At 47.7% G+C, this 20,588-nt stretch overlaps 1 protein-coding gene across 2 annotated transcripts in view; it reads left to right on the forward strand.

Moving 5' to 3' along the window:
- The window catches only part of D2hgdh (D-2-hydroxyglutarate dehydrogenase), a 42,403-nt gene that overhangs the window by 9,381 nt on the left and 12,434 nt on the right, over positions 1 to 20,588 (forward strand). For both annotated transcript variants that reach the window (XM_023722209.1, XM_004637446.2), the window contains exons 3-9: positions 3,252 to 3,309; positions 3,901 to 4,040; positions 4,605 to 4,798; positions 6,220 to 6,388; positions 12,894 to 13,037; positions 13,279 to 13,421; positions 16,030 to 16,195. In XM_023722209.1, the coding sequence (XP_023577977.1) occupies positions 3,252 to 3,309; positions 3,901 to 4,040; positions 4,605 to 4,798; positions 6,220 to 6,388; positions 12,894 to 13,037; positions 13,279 to 13,421; positions 16,030 to 16,195 (1,014 nt within the window). The remainder of the gene's footprint in view (positions 1 to 3,251; positions 3,310 to 3,900; positions 4,041 to 4,604; positions 4,799 to 6,219; positions 6,389 to 12,893; positions 13,038 to 13,278; positions 13,422 to 16,029; positions 16,196 to 20,588) is intronic.

Genomic DNA, 20,588 nt, shown 5'->3' on the forward strand with positions numbered 1-20,588 from the left:
CAAGACTGAAACCCAGTGGGGCAAACATTATATCCCCTGGTTCTGTGTCCACTATCTGGGGAAAGCTGTGGTGAAATGTGAGCTCCAAATGATTTGAGTGGCTCTGCCTTATGGCATTGCTGGTTCTTGTAGATCTCAATGACTCTTCTGTTAGAGTAGCTTTGGTCACTTTCTGCAGTTTTCCTCAGACATTGCAGCTTCCTGAGGTGCGCTTTTAGCTTTTACATGCACAGCTTTATGAAAGGCCTTTCAGAAGCATACTGCCGGGCTTGCCGGGCTTTCCTCTGAAATCTGGATGGAAGTATTGCTGACTCCACAACTCCTGCATAAAACCATTATCATGTGAATGATGCCAGGGTCTGCTGCCATTCCGGCGTGGGAGTGAGCTTTCCTATGTCATGGCTGGATGGTTGAGCACTGTGAGCCAGTAAATTTTCTAGGTGCCCTTTCTTAAGCATGATGCTCTGGGGCTCTCTCCTCAAATAAAACTCACCTTTGTAATTTTGATCTGTAAAGGGAGGAGTCCTGCTGGTTCTTGTAGATTCCTTCAGGCCTTCTTTTCTGTTATCTTCTTCCAAAGTACTTGGCTTCTTAATAGTAAGTAATCTTTTCAGCAGCCAAATTCTCTACTTTTTTTGCAGGCCATAATGATGCTACCTTTCTGATCAAACACAAAACTTAAACTTGTTCTGGTGAACTGTTTGCTCTTGATTCTCAAGGTACAGATGCCTAAAAGCCTCCAGCAGTAGCCGTGTCACCACTTCAATATTAGACTGCCTTGAAATTTAGTCTGCCAGATTAATTAATCCACTACCCTTAATCTCAGTTTTCTGCAATGTTTCTGGACCTGGGCAAAATATAGACAGATGGCCTGGAGTCTAAATCTCAGTGGTGCCTTGAAACATCCTGAGCCTAATCTTGACCAACTGTATTTCTGTCAGTGTGCTGGTCTTCTGAGCTATGACCAGAGTCTCCCATCAGTCTGGGCTCACAGCATCCTAGGGCTTTACTAGCCCACATCAGCCCTTTTTATGTTTTTCCGCAAACCAGTTCCAAAGGCTTCTGAACCCTATGGTCAGATACTATAGCCTGGCAACAACCTCACTCTTGTTACCAAAATCTGTCTTCGTCACTTTTCTTGTTGCTGAGACATAATATCTGGTACCCAGAGTATAAAAGGAGTAGAGGTTTATTTTGATTTATGGTGTCTAGGAAACAGAGAAAATGAGAAGAGAAGAGCTGGCGAGAGAGATGAACTCTTCTAGGCCATGCCCTCAGTGACCTGCTTCTTTCAACCAGGCCCACCACCTAACAGATAACCCCATATAAACCCTCATAATCCAGTCACCTTCAGAATCCCCACTATGAGGGTATGAGGCTCTGTGGGACATCTAGGTATAAGTCATTGTACACAACCTTCTCCCCCCCCCCTTTTATGGTACTTGGAATTGAACCATTGCACTGAGTGATAGATAGCTCTGCCTTACTTGGATTGAACTTAGACCTTTGTGCTTGCCAGGGTAGCGCTTATTCTACTGAGCCATCTCCCTGGCCCCATGCCTTACTTTCTTGTTGCTGAGACAAAATACCTGACACCTGCAGGTCTAAAGAAGAAAAGTTTGTTTTTCTCATAACTTGCAGAGGCTTAAGCTCCTAGTTAGCTGGCTCCAAGGCAGGGCAGCATCAGAGGAGTGCACGCTTCTTTCTCACTGCCCTTTTATTCCACCCAGGCTATAAGCCCTTCGGCTGGTGCTAACCACACCAGGGTGGCTCTTCCGTTTTTAATAAATCCAGCATCCATACCCAGAACTATGTTAAAATAATCAGTGGACTAATCCAACATCACACACCATGGTCTAGTATTACATATCCAGGAACCAGTCACTTCCCTAGACCCCCCACCTGGGAGTACAAGAGGCTTTGGGGGACATTTTAGATATAAGCTATAATAATCTCAACCATTTTTTAATTTTTTATTTTGAGAAAGGGTCACACTGAGTCACTAAATTGCTCAGGTCAGGCTAGTTGGACTATGGTGCTCCTGGGGGTCTAAGACCCTTTGAAATGTTGGGGAGGGGCACTGTTTGGTTGTCACCAACCCAGGTGACGTGGAAGGTGATGCAGCCTGTGGGTGGGCATGGCATGTGGCTGTTTTTTTTGCCCCACATGTTTAGGATGGTCATTTCCTGACCCGGGTTTGGGCAGTTCCCAGTATGTGTGCTCTTCCTGCCTCCTCTGTGCTCTGTGGACCTGGCACTGTGTACGTGGTGGGGCATCTGGAGGCCCTTGTCACTGTCTTTCCCTTGGAATTAGCTGAGGTCCTGAGAGTACGAATCCTGCCTGGACTTTTCTGTGTTTGACAGGAAGATTCAGAAGTCTGTAGGATGTTTTATGTGTGGGGATCTCAAACTTTGCCAGTAGGCTCCCACCTCTGAGCCTATGCAGGATGAAAAGCCTCAGACATCTGTCTCAGCCTGGCATCCCCAGTGCAGCACAGCCCACTCAGCAAAAAGCCTCTCATGGGTAACAAGCAAATTTGTGTCTTTCAGAGTCAGGAAGTGAGATAGGAACTGTGTAATGTTTAATTCTTAGAATTGCAGAAAGAATGATGACAGCTTCTTCCAAGGCTTGAAGAAGTCCACAGGGCTGAGGGAAACCTGGTTGTCTGAGGTGGCAGTGACTAAGTACAAGTTTAGCAGGCCTGCCACCCACCATTTCTGGCGTGAGATGGAAAAGGCAGTGTGTGAGAGGACTCTGTGAGCCAGCCCCTCACATGATGGCCAAGTGAATGCATCATGGTGGTGGACGGATTAAAAATCACTGCCTGGCAGCTGTTGTAGTAGCTGATGTGTGAGCATGAGAAACATGTCCTAAGTCACCAGGTGGCAGTTTGAGGAGCAGCAGGGTGTTTGGAGTCTCAGCGGGATACTTTGACTTTGTGGCAGAGAATCCTCTTGGGTGTCCCTCGGTGTGGCCCTGGCCATCTTTGTCCTAGTGGAAGTGGAGGATGGCAGGTTTCTGCAGCACTACTACATGCTGACCCCTGTGGCCAGACCAGCTCCCTGCCTATCATGTCACTGGGCCTCGCTTTCTCTTCCTATCTTGTCTTCGAGCATGTGGGGCCTGACAGCTGTGCTTTGTGACTCACCCCCTTGGGAAGAACAAGTATTTGGAGAGATCATCCTTTTGCATGAGCTCAGATACCCAGATCTCTTCCCTCTTACCAGCTGATGTGTGGTTCTCTGTCTCAGGGTGTAGCAAGGTGCTGCTGAGGCCCCGGACCACAGAGGAGGTATCCTGCATCCTCAGGTAATAGTAAATATGGTATCCTAGGTGGAGATAGGAGATACTTGTCATGGTCACAGGTCACACTTGCAGTATTGACCCTGTAGCATGTTGTCTCCTGGGGCTCATTTTGTGTACCTCTTTCCCCAAACTCCTCCCTATCGGAGTCCTCACTTTAGGTCTTTGCAGAGTGGACCTGGGTAGACAGGAGTTGCCCATGCTGACCACAAGGAATGGTTTGGGGCTGTGTGGGTCAGGGGTATGGGGACACTGCAGTAGCTGAGGGACTAATAAGAGTGAAGATGGTAAGGTGTGGGCACCACGGGAACTTGCTGGGCTCTTAGGAATCACTCTCCTTAGAGGTGAGGCCACAGAGGATGAGTCAGGTCACACTCACTGCCCCACTGTGATTGAAGAAAGCGTCAGGCACAGGGCCTGTGCAGTTCCATGAAACATGTTGTCTTGGTCAGACTCCCCATGAGTGTGGTGGGAGAAGCACTGGGGAGCTGAGGGCAGGGACCAGGCTTGGGGGGCAAGTGTTGGCCCCGTGGTATTGCCTTCAGGGATACTGGCCTGGGAGTGGAGATGCTGGCTTGATGCCCCTCTTCATCTCAGGCACTGTCACCAGAGGAACCTGGCTGTGAACCCACAGGGAGGGAACACAGGCTTGGTGGGAGGCAGTGTCCCCGTCTTCGATGAGATCATCCTCTCCACTGCTCTCATGAACCAGGTCATCAGCTTCCATGACGTGTCTGGTAAGTCTATGCTGCCCCCAGGGAGGGACATGGTACCATGTCCCTCCCTGTGCTAGTCAGGGTTGTCCTTCCTTGTCAGCCATCTGCGCTGCGGTGCGGTGAACAAATGTGTGTGTCATAGGCTGGCGAGGCAGAGTGGCTGGCATTGGCCACTTGTCACTCTGGTCCCCATAGACTCTGACACATTGTGGCCATAGCACTTTTCCATAGTGTGGTGATGCATATGAGTGCATGCGTGGTTTTTCTCCACTTTTTTTTTTTTTTTTTACCGTTTTGTGGAACCGGGGATTAAACTCAGGCCCTTGCGCTTGCCAGGGAAGCACTTATTCCACTGAGCCATCTCCCCAGCCCTTTCTCCACTTTTGACTTTCTAGTTTTTCTTTTGCAAAGGTGACTTAGAGGCTGGGCAGGGTCGAAAGGGAGGCCTCTTCTTCAGCTCTGCTCTGCACTGGGCATTCCTTCTGGCTGGTTCGCATCTGCAGGGTAGCAGGGCTGGGCTCCCAGCCATGACTGTTCTTGTGTGCCCGGAGCCATGGGCCGTGGCAGTACTTTTGCTCTCCACAGGAATCCTACTCTGCCAGGCGGGCTGTGTGCTGGAGGAGCTGAACCACTATGTGCAGGAGCGGGGCTTCATCATGCCTCTGGATTTGGGAGCCAAGGGCAGCTGCCACATTGGGGGCAACGTGGCGACCAATGCAGGTGGTTTGCGGTTCCTGCGCTATGGCTCGCTACGGGGGACTGTCCTCGGCCTGGAAGTGGTGAGCTGGTGCCAGCTTGGGCAGAGCTGTGGGGGTCTTGCAGTCATTCTGTTTTTTCAGGGCCCAGGTGATGGTGAGGATGCAGGAGGCCACCTCAGGCAATCAGGGCCACAACCCAGATTAGAGGTCCCATTGCGCCAGCCCCTGGGTTCCACACTCCACTCCAGGAGGCCTGCTCTGCTTCTTGTGCCACAGATGGCACAGCCACATGAGGAGCCACCAGGGGACGCAGCACAGCAGTGTCCTACCTGGGCCTGGCCTCCTGTTGTGGTCAGAGCTGTTAGTGAGGGCCTCCAGCAACAGCTTGTTTCCCAGAATCTGTGCAGTCCTGCCTATCACCCGTTGCAGTTTCTGAAGGGCAGGGCTTTTGTCCTGTTCACTCAGGTAGAAGACAAAAACAAAACTGTTTGTTTGTTTGTTTATTTATTTATTTATTTATTTTTTGAGAACCAGGGATTGAACTCAGGCCCTTACGCTTTCCAGGGAAGTGCTTATTCTACTGAGCCATCTCCCTGGCCCCAAAACTGTTTATTCTTGAAGTCACAGTGTCCCAGTAGCTTTGTTTTCTGATGGCTGGTGTTTATTTTCTTGGTACATTGCCTTCTCTTGTTTCCAAGTAAGCCTGTCAGTAAGCCTCAAACTCTAAGAACCAGCCAGCAAACTTGAGGCTCACAGTCTGGGGACCACAATGCTTATAGGGAAAAAGGGTCCCAGTGTAGGCAGAACCACTGCAGTACTACTTCAGGTATGTTCCTCCCAGGTATGTTCCCCCAGGTGTGCTGTCCCAGGTACACCCCACCAAGTGTGTTCCCAAGTGTATTTCTCAGATATACTCCCCAGGTATATTCCCCAAGTGTGCTTTCCCAGGTGTGTTCATCCTGGTATGTTCTTTATGTGTGCTCCCCCACATGTATGCCCCAGATAGGCTCCCTAGGTGCTCTGTCTTAGTTGTGTTCCCCAGGTATTATCCTTTCTTCAAGCAGGCCTCCCTCTAGCAGCTGGACACTGAGCTTCTAGGGTGCATGGTGATGGTAAAGTTGGGGGAATCTTGCTCCAACCAGGAAGAAAAATCCTTCCTTTGGTCGGCATAAGCACCCAATCCTTCTTTATAGCTCAGTGGCATAAGCACCTGCCTGGCAAGCATAAGGTCCTGAGTTCTTCTTGGCACCAAAAACAAAGAAAGAAAGAAAGAAAGAAAGAAAGAAAGAAAGAAAGAAAGAAAGAAAGAAAGAAAGAAAGAAAAAAAATCCTTCCTTTGTCCAGCCAAGTGACTCTTGGGGTCATTTTGCTTCTGTAGCAGGTGGAAGCTCCTGCTGTGGGTGGGGTGGATTGGGATACTACCCTCATTATGGAGGCTGGAAAAGTGCAAAGGCAGATGTTGGAACTGGCCAGTGTGAAGGCCTGTGTCTCTTCCCTTCCAGGTCCTGGCTGATGGCACTGTCTTGGACTGCCTGACATCCCTGAGGAAAGACAACACAGGCTACGACTTGAAGCAGCTGTTCATTGGGTCGGAGGGCACCCTGGGGGTCATCACAGCTGTGTCCATCTTGTGCCCTCCCAGGCCCAAGGCTGTGAATGTGGCCTTCCTTGGTAGGTGTCCTTGGCTGTGCTAGATGGTGGGAAACAGCCCTGGGATTTCTAGGACTGGCAGGGTGAGGGTGGGAGGGACCTGTTTGTTCTGGCTTCTCTGTTCCCAGAGGGGTCAGGGGTCAGGACCTAGTACCCTGGTGCTCAAAGAGTATGGCCTCCAATTAGAAACCTTTGCCTGTCGTGCATTGACCATACTTTATCTATAACTGTCTTGATTAATCTTCTCTTGTTGCTGGGACAAAATACCTGACATCCAAAATTAAGGAAGGAAAGATTTCTTTAGCTCAGTTTGTGGAGGTTTCAGTCCATAATCAGCTGGCTCCAAGGCAGAGTGGCACATGACAGAGGGCAGCAGCTCATGGTGGCAGAAAACAGCAAAACAGCATGAACAAAAAGAGAAGAGCAACGCCAGTGAGCAAGCCTATTTCCTCCCCTTATATTGCATTCAGGCTTTCTGCCCCAGGACAGGTGTAGCACCCACACTCATAATCCCAGCATTGGATCATGAATTAATTACAAACTCTTGAAGCTCACCCCATGAAACATGAGGCTTTGGGGGAACATCTAGATACAAACCATAACACAAACCAAACTGAGGTTCTCTTGTGCTGCTTTGCCCCTCTGTGCTCGAATTTTAGGTAGTGTGCAGTGAGATTAGAGGGAAATGATGTCACGTGTGGTAGGTTTCAGGACCCTCCCTCCTTTTTCTTTCAGCACTAGTGATTGAACCGAGGGCCTTCAAACTGAGCTATATTCCCACTTTTTTAAAAAAACAAGTTATAAATTCTGAAACAAGATCTTTCTAAGTCTCTAAGTTGTCAAAATTGTAGTTCTTTTGCCTCAGTCTCCAAGAGTGTGGTGGTAGGTGTATCTCCCTGCATTAGGCTAGGATGTTTTTCAACAAGCCTTTTTACTTTTGCAAAAGGGTACAAATATACCCTAGCACTGGGGTAGTAGGTGCACAGTGTTCTGGTGAAGCAGGAGAAGCAGTTGACTTTTTTCCTCATTGTTTGGGTTGAAGGTTTATAATCTATCCTGATTGGCTAGTTTAAACAGTATGAAGGATTGCTGAATAGAATTGTTAAGGGAGGGGAGGGATAAGGTATGGGGCACTGAAAGTCCTTGGGTGTTCATTCATCTTCAGCTGTTAGCTGTGTTCCCAAAATGTAAACTGAGCAGGCATTTCTAGTAACTTGGTGTGTTTGGGATGGGGTGCCCAAGGTAGACTAGAGTCTAGTGTGGAGGCACTCTCGTTTGATAGAAAAGAAAGAGCTAAGGTTTCTCGCAATTCCTTCTCATTTAAATATCCTCACTCTTATTCAAACTCTATGAAGAGTTCATTCTTTCCGTTGTGTTTCTTTATCAGGACCATGTTAGCTGGATAAGGTGGGTTCATATCTGCTGGTGTAGATGAGTGAGAAGGTCAAGTAATTGGGTTTGAGCTAGAGTCTCTTTTGTGGGGGAAAATGAAAGAACGTTACCTCTTCACTAAGCAAGAATAAATAAACTTTAAAGCATGAAGACTAGAAAGCAGATTGGAAAAGAAGTCATAGATACTGTTTTTAAGAGATTGGAGTAGCAGTTGTAATCAGGTAATTGTAAACAGTTGGCTCTTAGATCTGTTTACTAGTGTAGCCAGAAACTGTCGACAGAGGTCAGTGGTTGGAGCCCCTTTTGATGTTTTGTCTATATTATCATTTTAGTATAGCTTTATTTTTTTGGTGGAACCGGGGATTGAACTCAGGGCCTTACGCTTGCCAGAGAAGCACTTATTCCACTGAGCCATCTCCCCGGCCCCTCATTTTAGTATATCTTTAATAATTTTTTTTCCTGAATGTCTAAGACCAAGTTAAAGAGACTGGTATCAATCAAATTAACTTTTTTTCCCCCCCCCCAAATACCAAGGTTCGTTAAGGTTTTTTCAGTGTTTCTTTTGGAGCCATGTAGAGAGCCCCTGAGCTCCTCTGACAGTGTCTGCCACCAGAGTGGGTCATGGTCTTGCTTGACCGTGTAGATAGCTTTCTGCAGAAGCACAGAAGACAGCTTTTCCTTTGGTGACCCTCCTTTTTAGTACACTGGTTAGTAGTTGTTTTTGTTCTCTGGGATCCAGCAGTCTTCTTGCTCAGGAAGTTGGATTACTCACCAAAGTTATACGGTCTTGTGGGATAGCACCCCTCTTGTAGGACACAGTCTTAATCACCATAGGTAGTGAGTGCTGTCCCTGAGGAGTGACTCCTGGTTGAGAACATGCCTGCAACAATGTGTCCACACTCAGGGTCCATGTCATCAGACCCACTGCCTGTTGGAGCAGTGTTGGGAAAAGCTCCTTTCCCCTTCCTGCCTTCCCCCCTAGTCCCTTGTCTCCTTTCATGCTGTCATTTGCATTGGGTAGTTACTGTCATTTCCTCCCACCTCTTCTAAGGAACAGAAGGTGTCCTCAACTTCCCAGTCCGGGCCACTTCATGCCTTATCCTCCATGGATGCTTAGGAGTGTGGATTCCCTAATGCCACTTTCGCTCTGACACGCTCTACTAGTCATGGATCTTACTTTTGTCATGTCTTTTCAGTCCAATCACCCTAATTATTATGACTTCATGGGCTGGTGCCTTTGCTTCCCATTCCTCTTAAGTCCAGTGTTCTATTAAATCCGTCCTCATAATTCTGGACTTCTTTGTCTGCTGTGGTGGAGTCTGTGTGCCAAGTGCCCTCAAGGCTTTTATCTTTTCCCCAGTTGCTGCCCTGAGGCCGCCCTGCTCTCTGCTGCCACTACTGTCAGGTTAGAGACTCTGGATTCATTGTTGATGGGAAGCTGTTGTATCCTTGCTGTCACCCCCATCCTAGGCCGTCTTAGAACTTTTTAAAAGTATAAATACAGTTTCATTTAGTAGTATCGTTCTTATTTTGATCTTACATTGTGTCAGCCAACCGTTTAATTAGGAAAAAAAAGAAAATGAAAGCTGAAGATGTGAGAATCTTGCAGATTCAAAACAAGGCCCAAACACCCTTAGAGGGTATATAGGTTAGACATGTCTGTCAATAATAAAAAGGCATACCTCAACTGATCTTGGAATTTCGTTCAAGGAAATTACCCTACAGTTATACTCTGCCTGCAAGAAATATTCCACTGATACTGCTTATACCACAGACAGAACTTAATCTGAATGCCCACACTGGAACTGTAGTCACACAGTAGAAACTTATGGAGCCATTAGAAAAGAATGGGCTAGGCTATAATCCCAGCACTTGGGAGACTGAGGCAGGAGACTATGAGTTTGAGGCTAGTCTAGGACACATAGCAAGATCCTTCCCTCCTTCCCTCTTCCTCCCCCTCCGCCTCCCGCCCCCCTTTCTTTCTTTTTTTGTGCTAGGAATTGAATTTAGGACCTTGTACTTGCTAGGCAGGGACTTGTACCATGGAATCATATTACAGGCCCCGCCCTGAGCGATCCTTTCTTCAAATGAACAAAAGTACCCTTCTTATGCTAACATGGAAATATCTCCAAGATTTACATTATTAGTTTTTTATAAGTATAGAACAGAATTTCTGTGCGTTTCCATTTGTGACAAGGAAATTGTGTACATATATACAAATATAAATAGACATACAAATGTAAATATATACCACAAGTGTATAAACATGTAATATATATATAGAAATTTTCTAAAAGAATGTGGAGGAAGCTGTTAGGGCCAGCCAAATAGCTCAGTGGATTAAAGCACCTGCCAGCAGGGCTGGAGTTCGATCCCCAGGCCTGCCGTGCCGGCCCTGCCCCCGGGGCACACTGAGACTATGATTGAGGCTGGGCGTGGTGGCGTGTGCTTGTAATCCCAGCTCTTGGGAGGCTGTAAACAGGAGAATCACTATGAGTTTGATCTAGTAGTGAGACCCTGAATACCCTGAAGAACATTCCCTAAAATACAGGAAAAAAAAAGGAAGAAGCTGTTGAGACTTCCTTTTGGTGAAGTTATTTCTTGGGGAGAGGGGTTTTTTATCACTCACTGTGTTGCACACCTTAGATGTCTCATGTCCATGTGCTCTCTTTGTAGAGTGACTAGTCCTTCAAAGAGTGAGCTACTAGCCTCCAAGTTCCTAAATTCCAGTCATAGGAGGACATAAATACAAGTCTATTAGAATTTCTTTGTCTTTAAGAACTTTTGCGGGCTGGAGAGATGGCTCAGTGGTCTAAAGCACCTACTTGGAACAAGCTTGGCAAAGCACAGGGACCACGGTTCAATCCCCCAGCACCACATGCCAGCCAGCCCTGCCCCCTGGTGGGCTGAGCTGGCCCCCCACACACAATAAAATAAAATAAAAAATTAAAAAAAAAAGAAGAACCTTTGCAAAACTAATTTCAAACAGGTTTTCCACTCTACATCTTGTTTCTGGTACATAGAGCAGTTCTCTGTGGAGCTGGCAGGGGAATGCATTTTGCTCTCCTTAGCAACTGGGGTAGCTGTTAGTTTTTTCAGTGTACATCTCCTCAAGGCACTGATCTGCCAAGCAGATCCCATGATCAAAATAATCACAATAGGGAAAATGATAGGTTGAGTTATAATTTTTCTGATTCAGACCCATGGTTAGATACCTGATCCCAGTCAGATGAAGACCAAGCAGGTCACTTGAATACAATGCTGTCTGAATACCTGTGTGTACTCCTGATGTCACTGTGCCATTGCTGTCCTTCTTCAGGGACATAGTACCCCTCTACAGTCCAAGAGATCTGGGTAGCTGGCTTGCCTGCAACAGCCTTGCACACTACAGTTTAATTCTTGCTTAGAAAAATGGTTACTTTCAGGGACACTGATACTTGGTGTTGATGTCCAGGTTAGAAATTCCCATCAGATGTTGGTTTCATAGCTGTTACGTCCACCATGAGTGACAGCGCTGTATGAATCTGAAGGTGAGGGCTCAAGTCAGTCTGGGGGACTGGCTGTCGTCTGCAGGCACGATTGGTGTGAGTGGTCCCCTCTTGTGCAGGAAGGCAGTCTCGGGCTGTTCCCATGTTGCTACACTGCTGTTGTCAGTGGGAGAGGAGGCAAGAGAGTACCCCCTTTGTGCCTGTCTGCATACCAAGCAAGATGTTAACTTCTGTGAGAGGGAATGGGCTGTGCTTTGTGTTCTGCTTTCTGTCCACCCATGAACTGCTTGAATTTCATCCTGGACACAAAGACTGACCTGCACTGAAGGGTCTGTAACCCAAGCCTAGGAGACACAGGAGGCCAGAGAGTATATTTGCTGCTGCCGCGGAGAACCCCTGCTGGTGTCTCAGCCCTGGTCCTTCATCGCTGTTGTGCCTGCGCCTCTTCTTTTCTTTTAGTCTTCTGAAGTTTTCCTTTTCATATTTTTGGAATTGCTGAACTTAAGTGGCTTTTGTAGTTTGGGGAAGTCCTGTGTTAATGCTTAAAGAAACAGGTCTCCCCTGTTTCTTTCTCTTTGGGGACAGTGATTGGACATCAGGGGGACTTGCAGCTGTCTGTGTGGCTCCTGATCTTCCTGCCCTCCCTATGTGCCCCTGGTGCTGTGTGCTTGGTTTTGACCACTTTTCCATCTGTGCTTACTACCCTTTGCGGCATTGCCTGCATGGTCAGGCACATCCTGGAGGGCCTCTTGCTGTCCACTGGATTTAAAATTTGATGGTTAAAAAAAAATTAAAAAAAAAATTTGATGGTTATAGTTTTTGTTTCTGGAAGTTTTTCTCATTTTTCTTTTAAGATGTGCAGTGTTACTTTTTGTAGTTTACTTTACCTGTATTCACATACAGCCAGTGTGATTTTCTGTGGTACTGTGCATGACAATGTGGTAGGCAGTTCAGTGTTTGGGGTCTGTGGTCTGTGGTGCTGGCTGTCCTGAGGCTTTGCTTGAACCACCCTGTGTCTTGTGTATGAGGCTTCCTAGCAGTGCCAGTTCATTGCCATGAAGAGCTCTGGGGCTTGAGGAAGCAGAGGTGCAGGTACCTTCCTTGGGGGTTGCCTTGCTTTTGCTGGCTGACATTGGTTGCTTTAAAGCCTGGTCACGTGTAACCCCCCACTGCAGGGTCTCTGGGGCTGCCTACTCCCAAGAACATCTGCTTTGTTACTTGTTCAGTCAGCTCCCTGGGTGGGGCTGTGCTGGTAGGCCCTAGCCTGGAGTGCTGCAGGTACCTTGGGGTGTCTAGAAACCTGTAAGAGCAGATGAGACCGGGTGTCCATTATGCTAAGAGAAACCCAGGCGGCCACTTTCCAAAGGCTACCTCTTGTAGGCACACATGTGCAGACTCCAGGTGTGTCCCCTCTGGATTTCCCTGCCAGGTGGGTGCTGTATGACAGTTCTTAGGCACATTTCCTGTCCTGGACTCTGGAGGTGACCTTGAGACAAACTTGTTGGCCAACATGCTGGTGTGCCCTTAACCTCCTCTCCTCACCTTGCAAGTTGCATGAGTATTGGATACCTGGCACCTACAGGTTGCAGCTCTGAGTCCCACTGTCCTTGTGCTGCCTGACCATGATTCCCTGTGACCTGTTGCAGGTTGCCCAGGCTTCACGGAGGTCCTGCAGGTCTTCAGCACTTGCAAGGGGATGCTGGGTGAGATCCTGTCTGCTTTTGAGTTCATGGATGCTGAGTGCATGCAGCTGGTTGGGCAGCACCTCCACCTGACCAGGCCAGTCCAAGGTACAGCCACTTCTCCTGTGCTTAGCTTGGAGGTCTCCAAATGGGAGAAGGGGCCCTAGTACCAGCAGTGCCACTGTGGCAGCAGGGAGGAGCCCTCTCAGGGTCACTCTGGGGAGGAGCATTTTCAGGGGTACAGAGCCTCTTCTAGGAAACTTGGGGTTGGCAGAAGGCTCTGTGGCCCAGAGTTTGGTCTCTGCAGGGATAGTCCAGGTCTGGCTGACTGTCTTTCTGCCTCTTCCAGAGAGTCCCTTCTATATCCTGGTTGAGACTTCGGGTTCCAGTGGAGACCACGATGCGGAGAAGCTGGATGGCTTCTTGGAAAAGGCACTAGACTCTGGCCTGGTGACTGATGGCACTGTGGGCACTGACCAGAGAAAAGTCCAGGTGCCCTTATGTAGTTTGGGCCCTTCTTCCCTCTCCCATGCAGCTGTGGGGTCTGGACAGTGTGGTTTGTCTTGCATTGCTGAGGCATGACCAGGAGTCAAGTTGCATGTGGGATGAAAAGTGTGTTCGTAGGGACCAGATAATTTTCCTCAGTAAACAGTATCCCTCTCATCCTCCCAACCAAGCTGCAGGGTGAACAGAGCTGTGGGGCTGGTGGGGGCACTGTGGGTCATTCTAGGCACCTGGCAGTGTGGAGTTGTCTCTTTGGTGTCCACCTTGTCCTTGGCTGCAGTGTGGTGAGTGGCCAGCAGGGGGCAGGGCAGCCACATATGTGGTTTCTGTTTAGAGAAGGTCTGGATATTCTGCATGAAGCCACCTCGGCCTTGGGCTTTTGATTTCTTAGGTACAGGACTGCCTGCACCCTAGCCCACAGAGACACCCAGTTCTGCATCAGTGACAGTGCATCTTTGTCCTGTACAGTCTTGAGACTGGAGCTTGGTGACAAGATGTTGCTTTTGCCAGCCCCATGCCTTAATGTCCCCTCATTCTCACATGGTGGTGTGATCTGTGTTTGCCAGTGAGGGCAGGAATGTGGGTTGCTCGTGACTGTGTCCTGGGCATCTTCTAGAGTCTGGTGCCCTGAATGGTAGACATTGGTCTGCTGCCTGATGGCCCAGTTCAGCACCCAGCTGGGTGCATGGAACAGTTGTGCTTCCTCTGATGGGTCCCTATTTTTTTGGTCCCATTGTCCTTAGTCCTGGCAGATCATCTGTGGTAACAGACATACCCTGGCCTGGTGGCCACAGGCACAGAGACGCCCTTCCTCCTTCCTCATGTAGGTACCTTTGTTGCTCCACTGTGTGCCTCTTCCACTGGGGACTGTGTGCGATGGCTGCCTGACTCAGAAAGGCATCTCCTTGGCCAGAACCACCTGGGAGTCGCTTGTGGGCTTGCGTGGCCTACTGTCTCCCTGGCTGTCTGTCTGCAGCCCTTTCATGTCCTGTACTTGTGGCTCACAGTTGACACAGGGCCAGCAGATGTGGGAGTTGTGGCTACATGATCCCCTTTGTTCCTGCCTGCTGTTCCTACAGGCTTTCCACGAAGATCCTTGAGACATCCAGCCCTGTGCCAGAAGATCCTTCTGGTGCTGGTCGGTCAGCAGTATTGTGTGTTGGCCCTGTCTGTGTGGTGTAGCCTGTGGAGCCCTCTTGATGGGCTTTCAGAGGCTTCTCTGATGAGCTGCGGGGGAAGCGCTGTTTGGGCCCCGAGGGTGAGATCACAGAGGTGCTAAGCCATGATGGCTATGTGTTGAAGTACGGCATGGTTTCTCTGGGGTTTTTCCTCTGGAAGCTCTGGACTTTTGATGTGTCTTGCAGATGAGCCCAGTGCGCATCTGCAGAAGCCAGTGTTGTGTGATTAGGAGCAGCCTTGGGGCATTCTGCCTGGCTGCCTGTTCTCACCTGCTAGTTGGAGATGTGTGCTATGCCAGGGCTGTGGAGCTGTGGCCAGCAGGTGTGGTTTGCATACCTGTGCTACCTCTACACATTCATTCATCAGCCAACACTGGTTGGATGTGCTAGGTTCCCTTCTGGCGGGGCTGTCATAGTGACCTGGACAGCAAGGGCTGTGCCTGCATAGCCTACAGTCAGGACCTTGTCCCTTGTCAGCCTCAGGGCAGTGGGACCTGAAGGGTTCTGAAGGGCATTTGAACCAAGCCAGGTGGCCTTGGGGGCAGATCCTGCATGTTCTAGAAAGTTCCCAGGGTGGAGAGGCTGGAGCATTTGGGTAGATGGGGGAGCTGAGGCAGCAGCACCTGTCAGGACCAATGAGACATTCAAGGCAGATGGGTGCCTGTGCATGGAGTGGTCAGGCCTCTGTGAATGACAGTGAGAGAGCTAGGGACCTGACATGGGTGAGAGGTTGGGTGATGAGGGCTCTTGTGTGCTCTTCAGGGTTTGTGTGGAAACACAGTCCCCTTGGAAGGATTCGTTGTGGCTCCTGGAGTGATGGGGTCTATGCAGGGCTGGTGCCAGGGTTCAGATCCTAGTAGATCAGTGCCTGATAGGGGAAGAGGCCCCACAGCTGGGAGATGCATTTCTGTCCTCCAGTGGATGCTCAAAATCAAATGAAAACTGGATCCATTTACCTGGGTGAGCTCCCCCTCCCATCTTAGTATGTGGTCCCAGAACCCTTCCTGTGTCCCACTCTGACTCAGTTTCCCACTTTAGCCATCAGTTTGTCCCTTTGTTTCCCACAGATCTCCCAGGACCTTGAGTGTCAGGTCCTTCTGCATGCTCAATTCCTACCTCCATTTCACGGTCTCAGGACCCCTTGCCTTGCAGCAGACTGAGTCTAGGCTGGCCCCGTGTTCTGGCCCTCCTCATTCAGCCCTCTTCTGGGAAGGATGTGCAGCTGCCTGACTTCTCCCAGGAGGTCCCTGAAGTCTTAGTGCTGACCTGGAGCAAGCCCATGGGCGGCCTGTGTTATGGTTTAGGACACACTTCCTGTGCACAGGGAACATGCTGCTACCCTATGACCAGAGCCTGGCTGCCTACTGACAGTGGTGCAGGTGCTGTCATGGTGACGTGTGACATCTGTCCTGTTCTAGGTACTATGGTCCCTGAGGGAGAGGATCACAGAGGCGCTAAGCCATGATGGCTATGTGTTCAAGTACGACATCTCCCTACCTGTGGAGCGGCTCTATGACCTCGTGATTGACCTGCGCACCCGCCTTGGCCCCAGTGCCAAGCATGTGGTGGGCTATGGCCATCTGGGTGAGCTGTGTGGGATTTCAGTGGTAGCTTTGGCAGTGCTGGAGACCTGGAGGCTGAGGAAGTGCTGCCTGCCTTGTTGTTCTTAGCTGTTGTGGGAAAGACCATGCCATGCACTTCCAATAGTTGTACCTGTCCAGCTTGGGCCCCTGAGCACACTGGGATGTGACAGAGGGTGTGACCCTCATCCAAGAGCCTGCATCAGTTTTTGATACAGGGATCTGGCCCTGAAGAAGAGTGTCAAAGCCAGTGTTAGATCACATAGTGCTGTAGGTCACACATGGCGGGAGGAAGTGGCCCTTACCTACCCAGTCCCAGCAGACTTTGCTGCAGGCCATCTCCAACCCTCGTTTTCTTTTTAAAAATCATTCATTCATTCATTCATTCATTCATTCATTCATTCATTCTGTCTGTCTGTCTGTCTGTCTGTCTGTCTATCTATGGTACCAGGGATCAAACTTGAGACCTTGTACTTGCCAGGCAGGCACTTATGTCGCTAGCTGTCTCTCTGGCCCTGATCCAGCCTCCATTTTCAGCGTCTGGGAGGCAGATGTGGCTGAACTTGTGAGGTGGTCTGGGGCTTCCCGTTCTTTAGAGACTGTCAGCTCAGGGTGTTTCTTCCTTGAGGGTGAGCAGAACTTGCCAGTGAGGATACTCCGCCTCCCTGCCTCCCACCTTTTGGTTCTTACTTACACTTTTGATTTCTCAGATCTGAAAAACAATGTGGAATTTATACATGTGTCCAATTTATTTAACTTAATATTATGGTCTCATAGTGCATCCTAAGACTGTCTCAAGAGTGTATTCTTTCTAGCAGAGTAGTACTCCATTGTATAAAAAAACCACTACATCTTCTTTATCCATTTACCAGTTGATAAGCACCTGTGTTGTTTCCAAGATTTGTCTATTACAAACTATGCTGCTATAAACATAGTTATGTGTATATTACTGTGGTATGATGCTTTTAATTCTTTCTGGAAGATACCAAGAAGGGGAATAGCTGGGTCCAGTGGGACCTCCAATCCTAGTTTTTTGAGGAATCTCCACACTGATTTCCATAGTGGTTGTACCAGTCCACACTCCCACTAACAGTGGAGAAGGGTTCCTTTTTCCCCATAGCCCTGCCAGTGTTGATTATTGATTTTTTTAAAAAAAATTTTATTTCGGGGCTGGTGAGATTACTCAGTGGTCTAAAGCACCTGCTTAGAACAAACTTAGCAAAGCAAGGGGACCACGGTTCAATCCGCCAGCACCACATGCCAGCCAGGGCCGCCCCCTGGTGGGCTGAGCTGGCCACACACACACACACACACACACACACACACAGTTTATTTATTTATTTATTTATTTTTATTTTTATTTTTTACTGCATAATGTTGTCTTTATTTTATTTTATTTTTTTATTTTTCAACAAATAATACACTGCATATATTCTTCTTAGTGGTTAATTGCTGTACAAGATGCGGACTTGTGATCCTATTTACAAACACCATTAGAACAAATCATTCTATTTATTAACAGAATGTAACTATATATCTATCCCAACCACTTTGAATACACAGATACAAAATGGACATTCATCTGTGTACCCCATTTTTTCTAAGTTCCGTTATTGAATATTATAGGTGTGTAAACTCAGCAAAATTTTCTAAAAGAGTCCAGTAGCCCATAATAGCATTGGGTCTTCTGTTTAACTGGCAATGTCAGAAATTATTGACTTGAGTCCCCCACAGCTCAACTTAACAGCATGGCTTTATTTCTTATGATTTCGTCTTCATACTTTTCTTCTGGATGGTTAAGATTAAGGTAAAGCAGGACCTATGCAACAAGAGTTGTAGCTTTTTGGTCTGAGAAGGTCAGTGAAATGCCCTCAGGATTTGTCCTGAGATCCTGTACCTCACATTGTAGAACCTTTATCAGTGCAGCCATGTGGATGAGTCACGGCCAATGCTTGGCCAATGACACACACAAAATTAAAAAAAATTTTTTATTTCAATTTTTAAATTAAAAATATTTATTTACTAGGTACAGGGTATTGATATGTAGCTCGAACTTGTAGTTATCCTCCTGTCTCAGCCTCTCCAGCACTGGTATTACAGGTATGCACCACCATGCCCAGTTTTGGTGGCTGGCACAGAGTGCCTGGAACAGGTTCTGGGGCCAGCATAGCATGGCATGGCATGTGGTACTGGGGACCGAACCTGGGTCCTTGCACTTGCCGGGCAGGTGCTTAGATTGCTGAGCTATCTCTCCAACCCCTATGTTTTATTTTAAAGAGGTATTGGTTGATTTATTGATAATACCTGTTCTTTCTAGGGTGAGATGGAATCTCAATGTTGTTTTAATTTGCATGTCTTGTATGACCAATGTTGTAGTCAGGGTTTACGAGGACACATAACTATAGGATTACTTTGTAATAGTTACCCAAAGACTCAAAATACAGATGTGTGGGGGAAATCTGTCCACACACTAAAGACCCCAAAAATTGAGCTGAGGGTCTCAATCCCACAGCAATGTCCTGCATGAGTCCAGCTGAAGACCTAGAGCCCATGACAACACACCCTGTGAGTCCAGCTGGAGGCCTAGGGCCCATGACAACACACCCTGTGAGTCCAGCTGGAGGCCTAGGGCCCACAACAGTGTCTCATGCAAGTTACCCCAAGAGTCAGTGGTGGAAGCTGGAAAGTGTGCCAGCAGAGTGATGGAGCTGTGCTAGCAGGCTGAGGGATGTGCACTTGAGCCAGGGAACAATGCTCCAGGTAAGAACCAGAGCTCTCCTGAAAGTACCACAACCATCCTCAGCAACAGTGAGGTCATGAGCTCCTCCAGTGACGGAAACTAGCGTTCCCATGTCAGGAAAGCCAGTGTGACAAGCTGCTCCAGGACACTGGACAGTGCACTGTCTTCCCCCCAGAGCTAGGAAGCAGTACTCAAAGTAAGGACCAGAGTCCCTTAAAGTGAGCCGTAGCCATCCTCAGTGACCAAAAGGTCCTGAATTCTTCAATGATGAGAACAGCTGAGTTTATATCAGGAAAGCGAGCTATAGCTCCTCCAGAAGAACCAACAGCCCCAGGAGAACCAACAGCTCCCTAACAATACCTTTTTGTGTTGGCAACACCCAGCACTGCTGGTTCATTTCAGCTAGGTGTTACAAATTGATGACCAGTTGTCAATCCACCACAATCACTGATGTTGAACATTTTTTCAAATATTTATTTGCTGTCCGTACTTCTTCATCTGAGAAATGTGTATTCATCTCAGATGCATGTTTTTGGATTGGGTTTTTAAATTTGGGAGGTCTGATTTTTTTTGTGTTCTTTATTTGCTCTCAATAGTAATCCTTTGAGGAATAGCTGGCAAACATTTTTCTACACATTCTGGGTTGGAGAAAACTCAGAATTGTCTCTTCACTCTGTTGGTGTTTTTTCTTTGTGTGAAAAAGCTTTTTAATAAGATGAGATCTTAGCTGTTGATTTGTTTTGATAGTTCATGTGCGATTAGGGTCTTAGTCATAAAGTATTTGCTTACACCAGTGTCTTCAAGAGTTTCACCTAGTCTGTCTTCCAGCAGGCTTAGTGTTTCTGTGGTAATATTTAGATCTTTGGTCCATTCTGAATTTAGTTTAGTGAAGGGTGCAGTACGGGTCCAATTTTAACCTTTGGCGTGTGCAGCGCCAGTTTTTCCAACATCATTTGTTAGAGGCTCTTTTTCTTCCGGTGAGGGTATTTGGCACATTTATCAAAATAAGGTGCCTGCATATGTCTGGAGTTGTTTCTGCTGCTTCTTATCTGTTCCATTGATCTTTTTGTTGTTGTTGCCAATACTATGCTGTTTTTATCACCATAGCTTTATGGTATAATTTAAAGTTAGAGTCCCCACCTTCCCTTGGTTACTCAGAATTGCCTTTGCTATTCTGGGTCTCTTCTGATTCCAAGTGAATTTTAGGATTGTTTTCTCTAATTCTGTGATATATGCTATTGGAATTTTGATTGGGATTGCATTAAATTTGTGTAAAAGTTTTGTATGTATGTTGGTATTCACTATATTGGTTTTTCCTACTTAAGAGCAATGGAGATCGTTACAGTTTTGCTATCCTGTTCAACCTCCTTTTATAGAGTACTGTACTTTCCTTTCTTTTTTTTTTTAAGGGGGCCGGGGAGATGGCTCAGTAGAATAAGCACTTGCATGGCAAGCACAAGGGCATGAGTTCAATCCCCAGTTCTGAAAAAAAACCCTTTTTTTTTTGTGGTACTGGAGATTGAACTCAGGACCTTGCATTTGTGTAGTTTTTTTATTATTATTATTTATTTATTTATTTGTGTGTGTGTGTGTGTGTGGCCAGCTCAACCCACCAGGGGGCAGGGCTGGCTGGCATGTGGTGCTGGGGGATTGAACC

This window comes from Octodon degus, unplaced genomic scaffold (genome assembly GCF_000260255.1).
Source record: "Octodon degus isolate 3935 unplaced genomic scaffold, OctDeg1.0 scaffold00089, whole genome shotgun sequence".
Taxonomy (NCBI): domain Eukaryota; kingdom Metazoa; phylum Chordata; class Mammalia; order Rodentia; family Octodontidae; genus Octodon; species Octodon degus.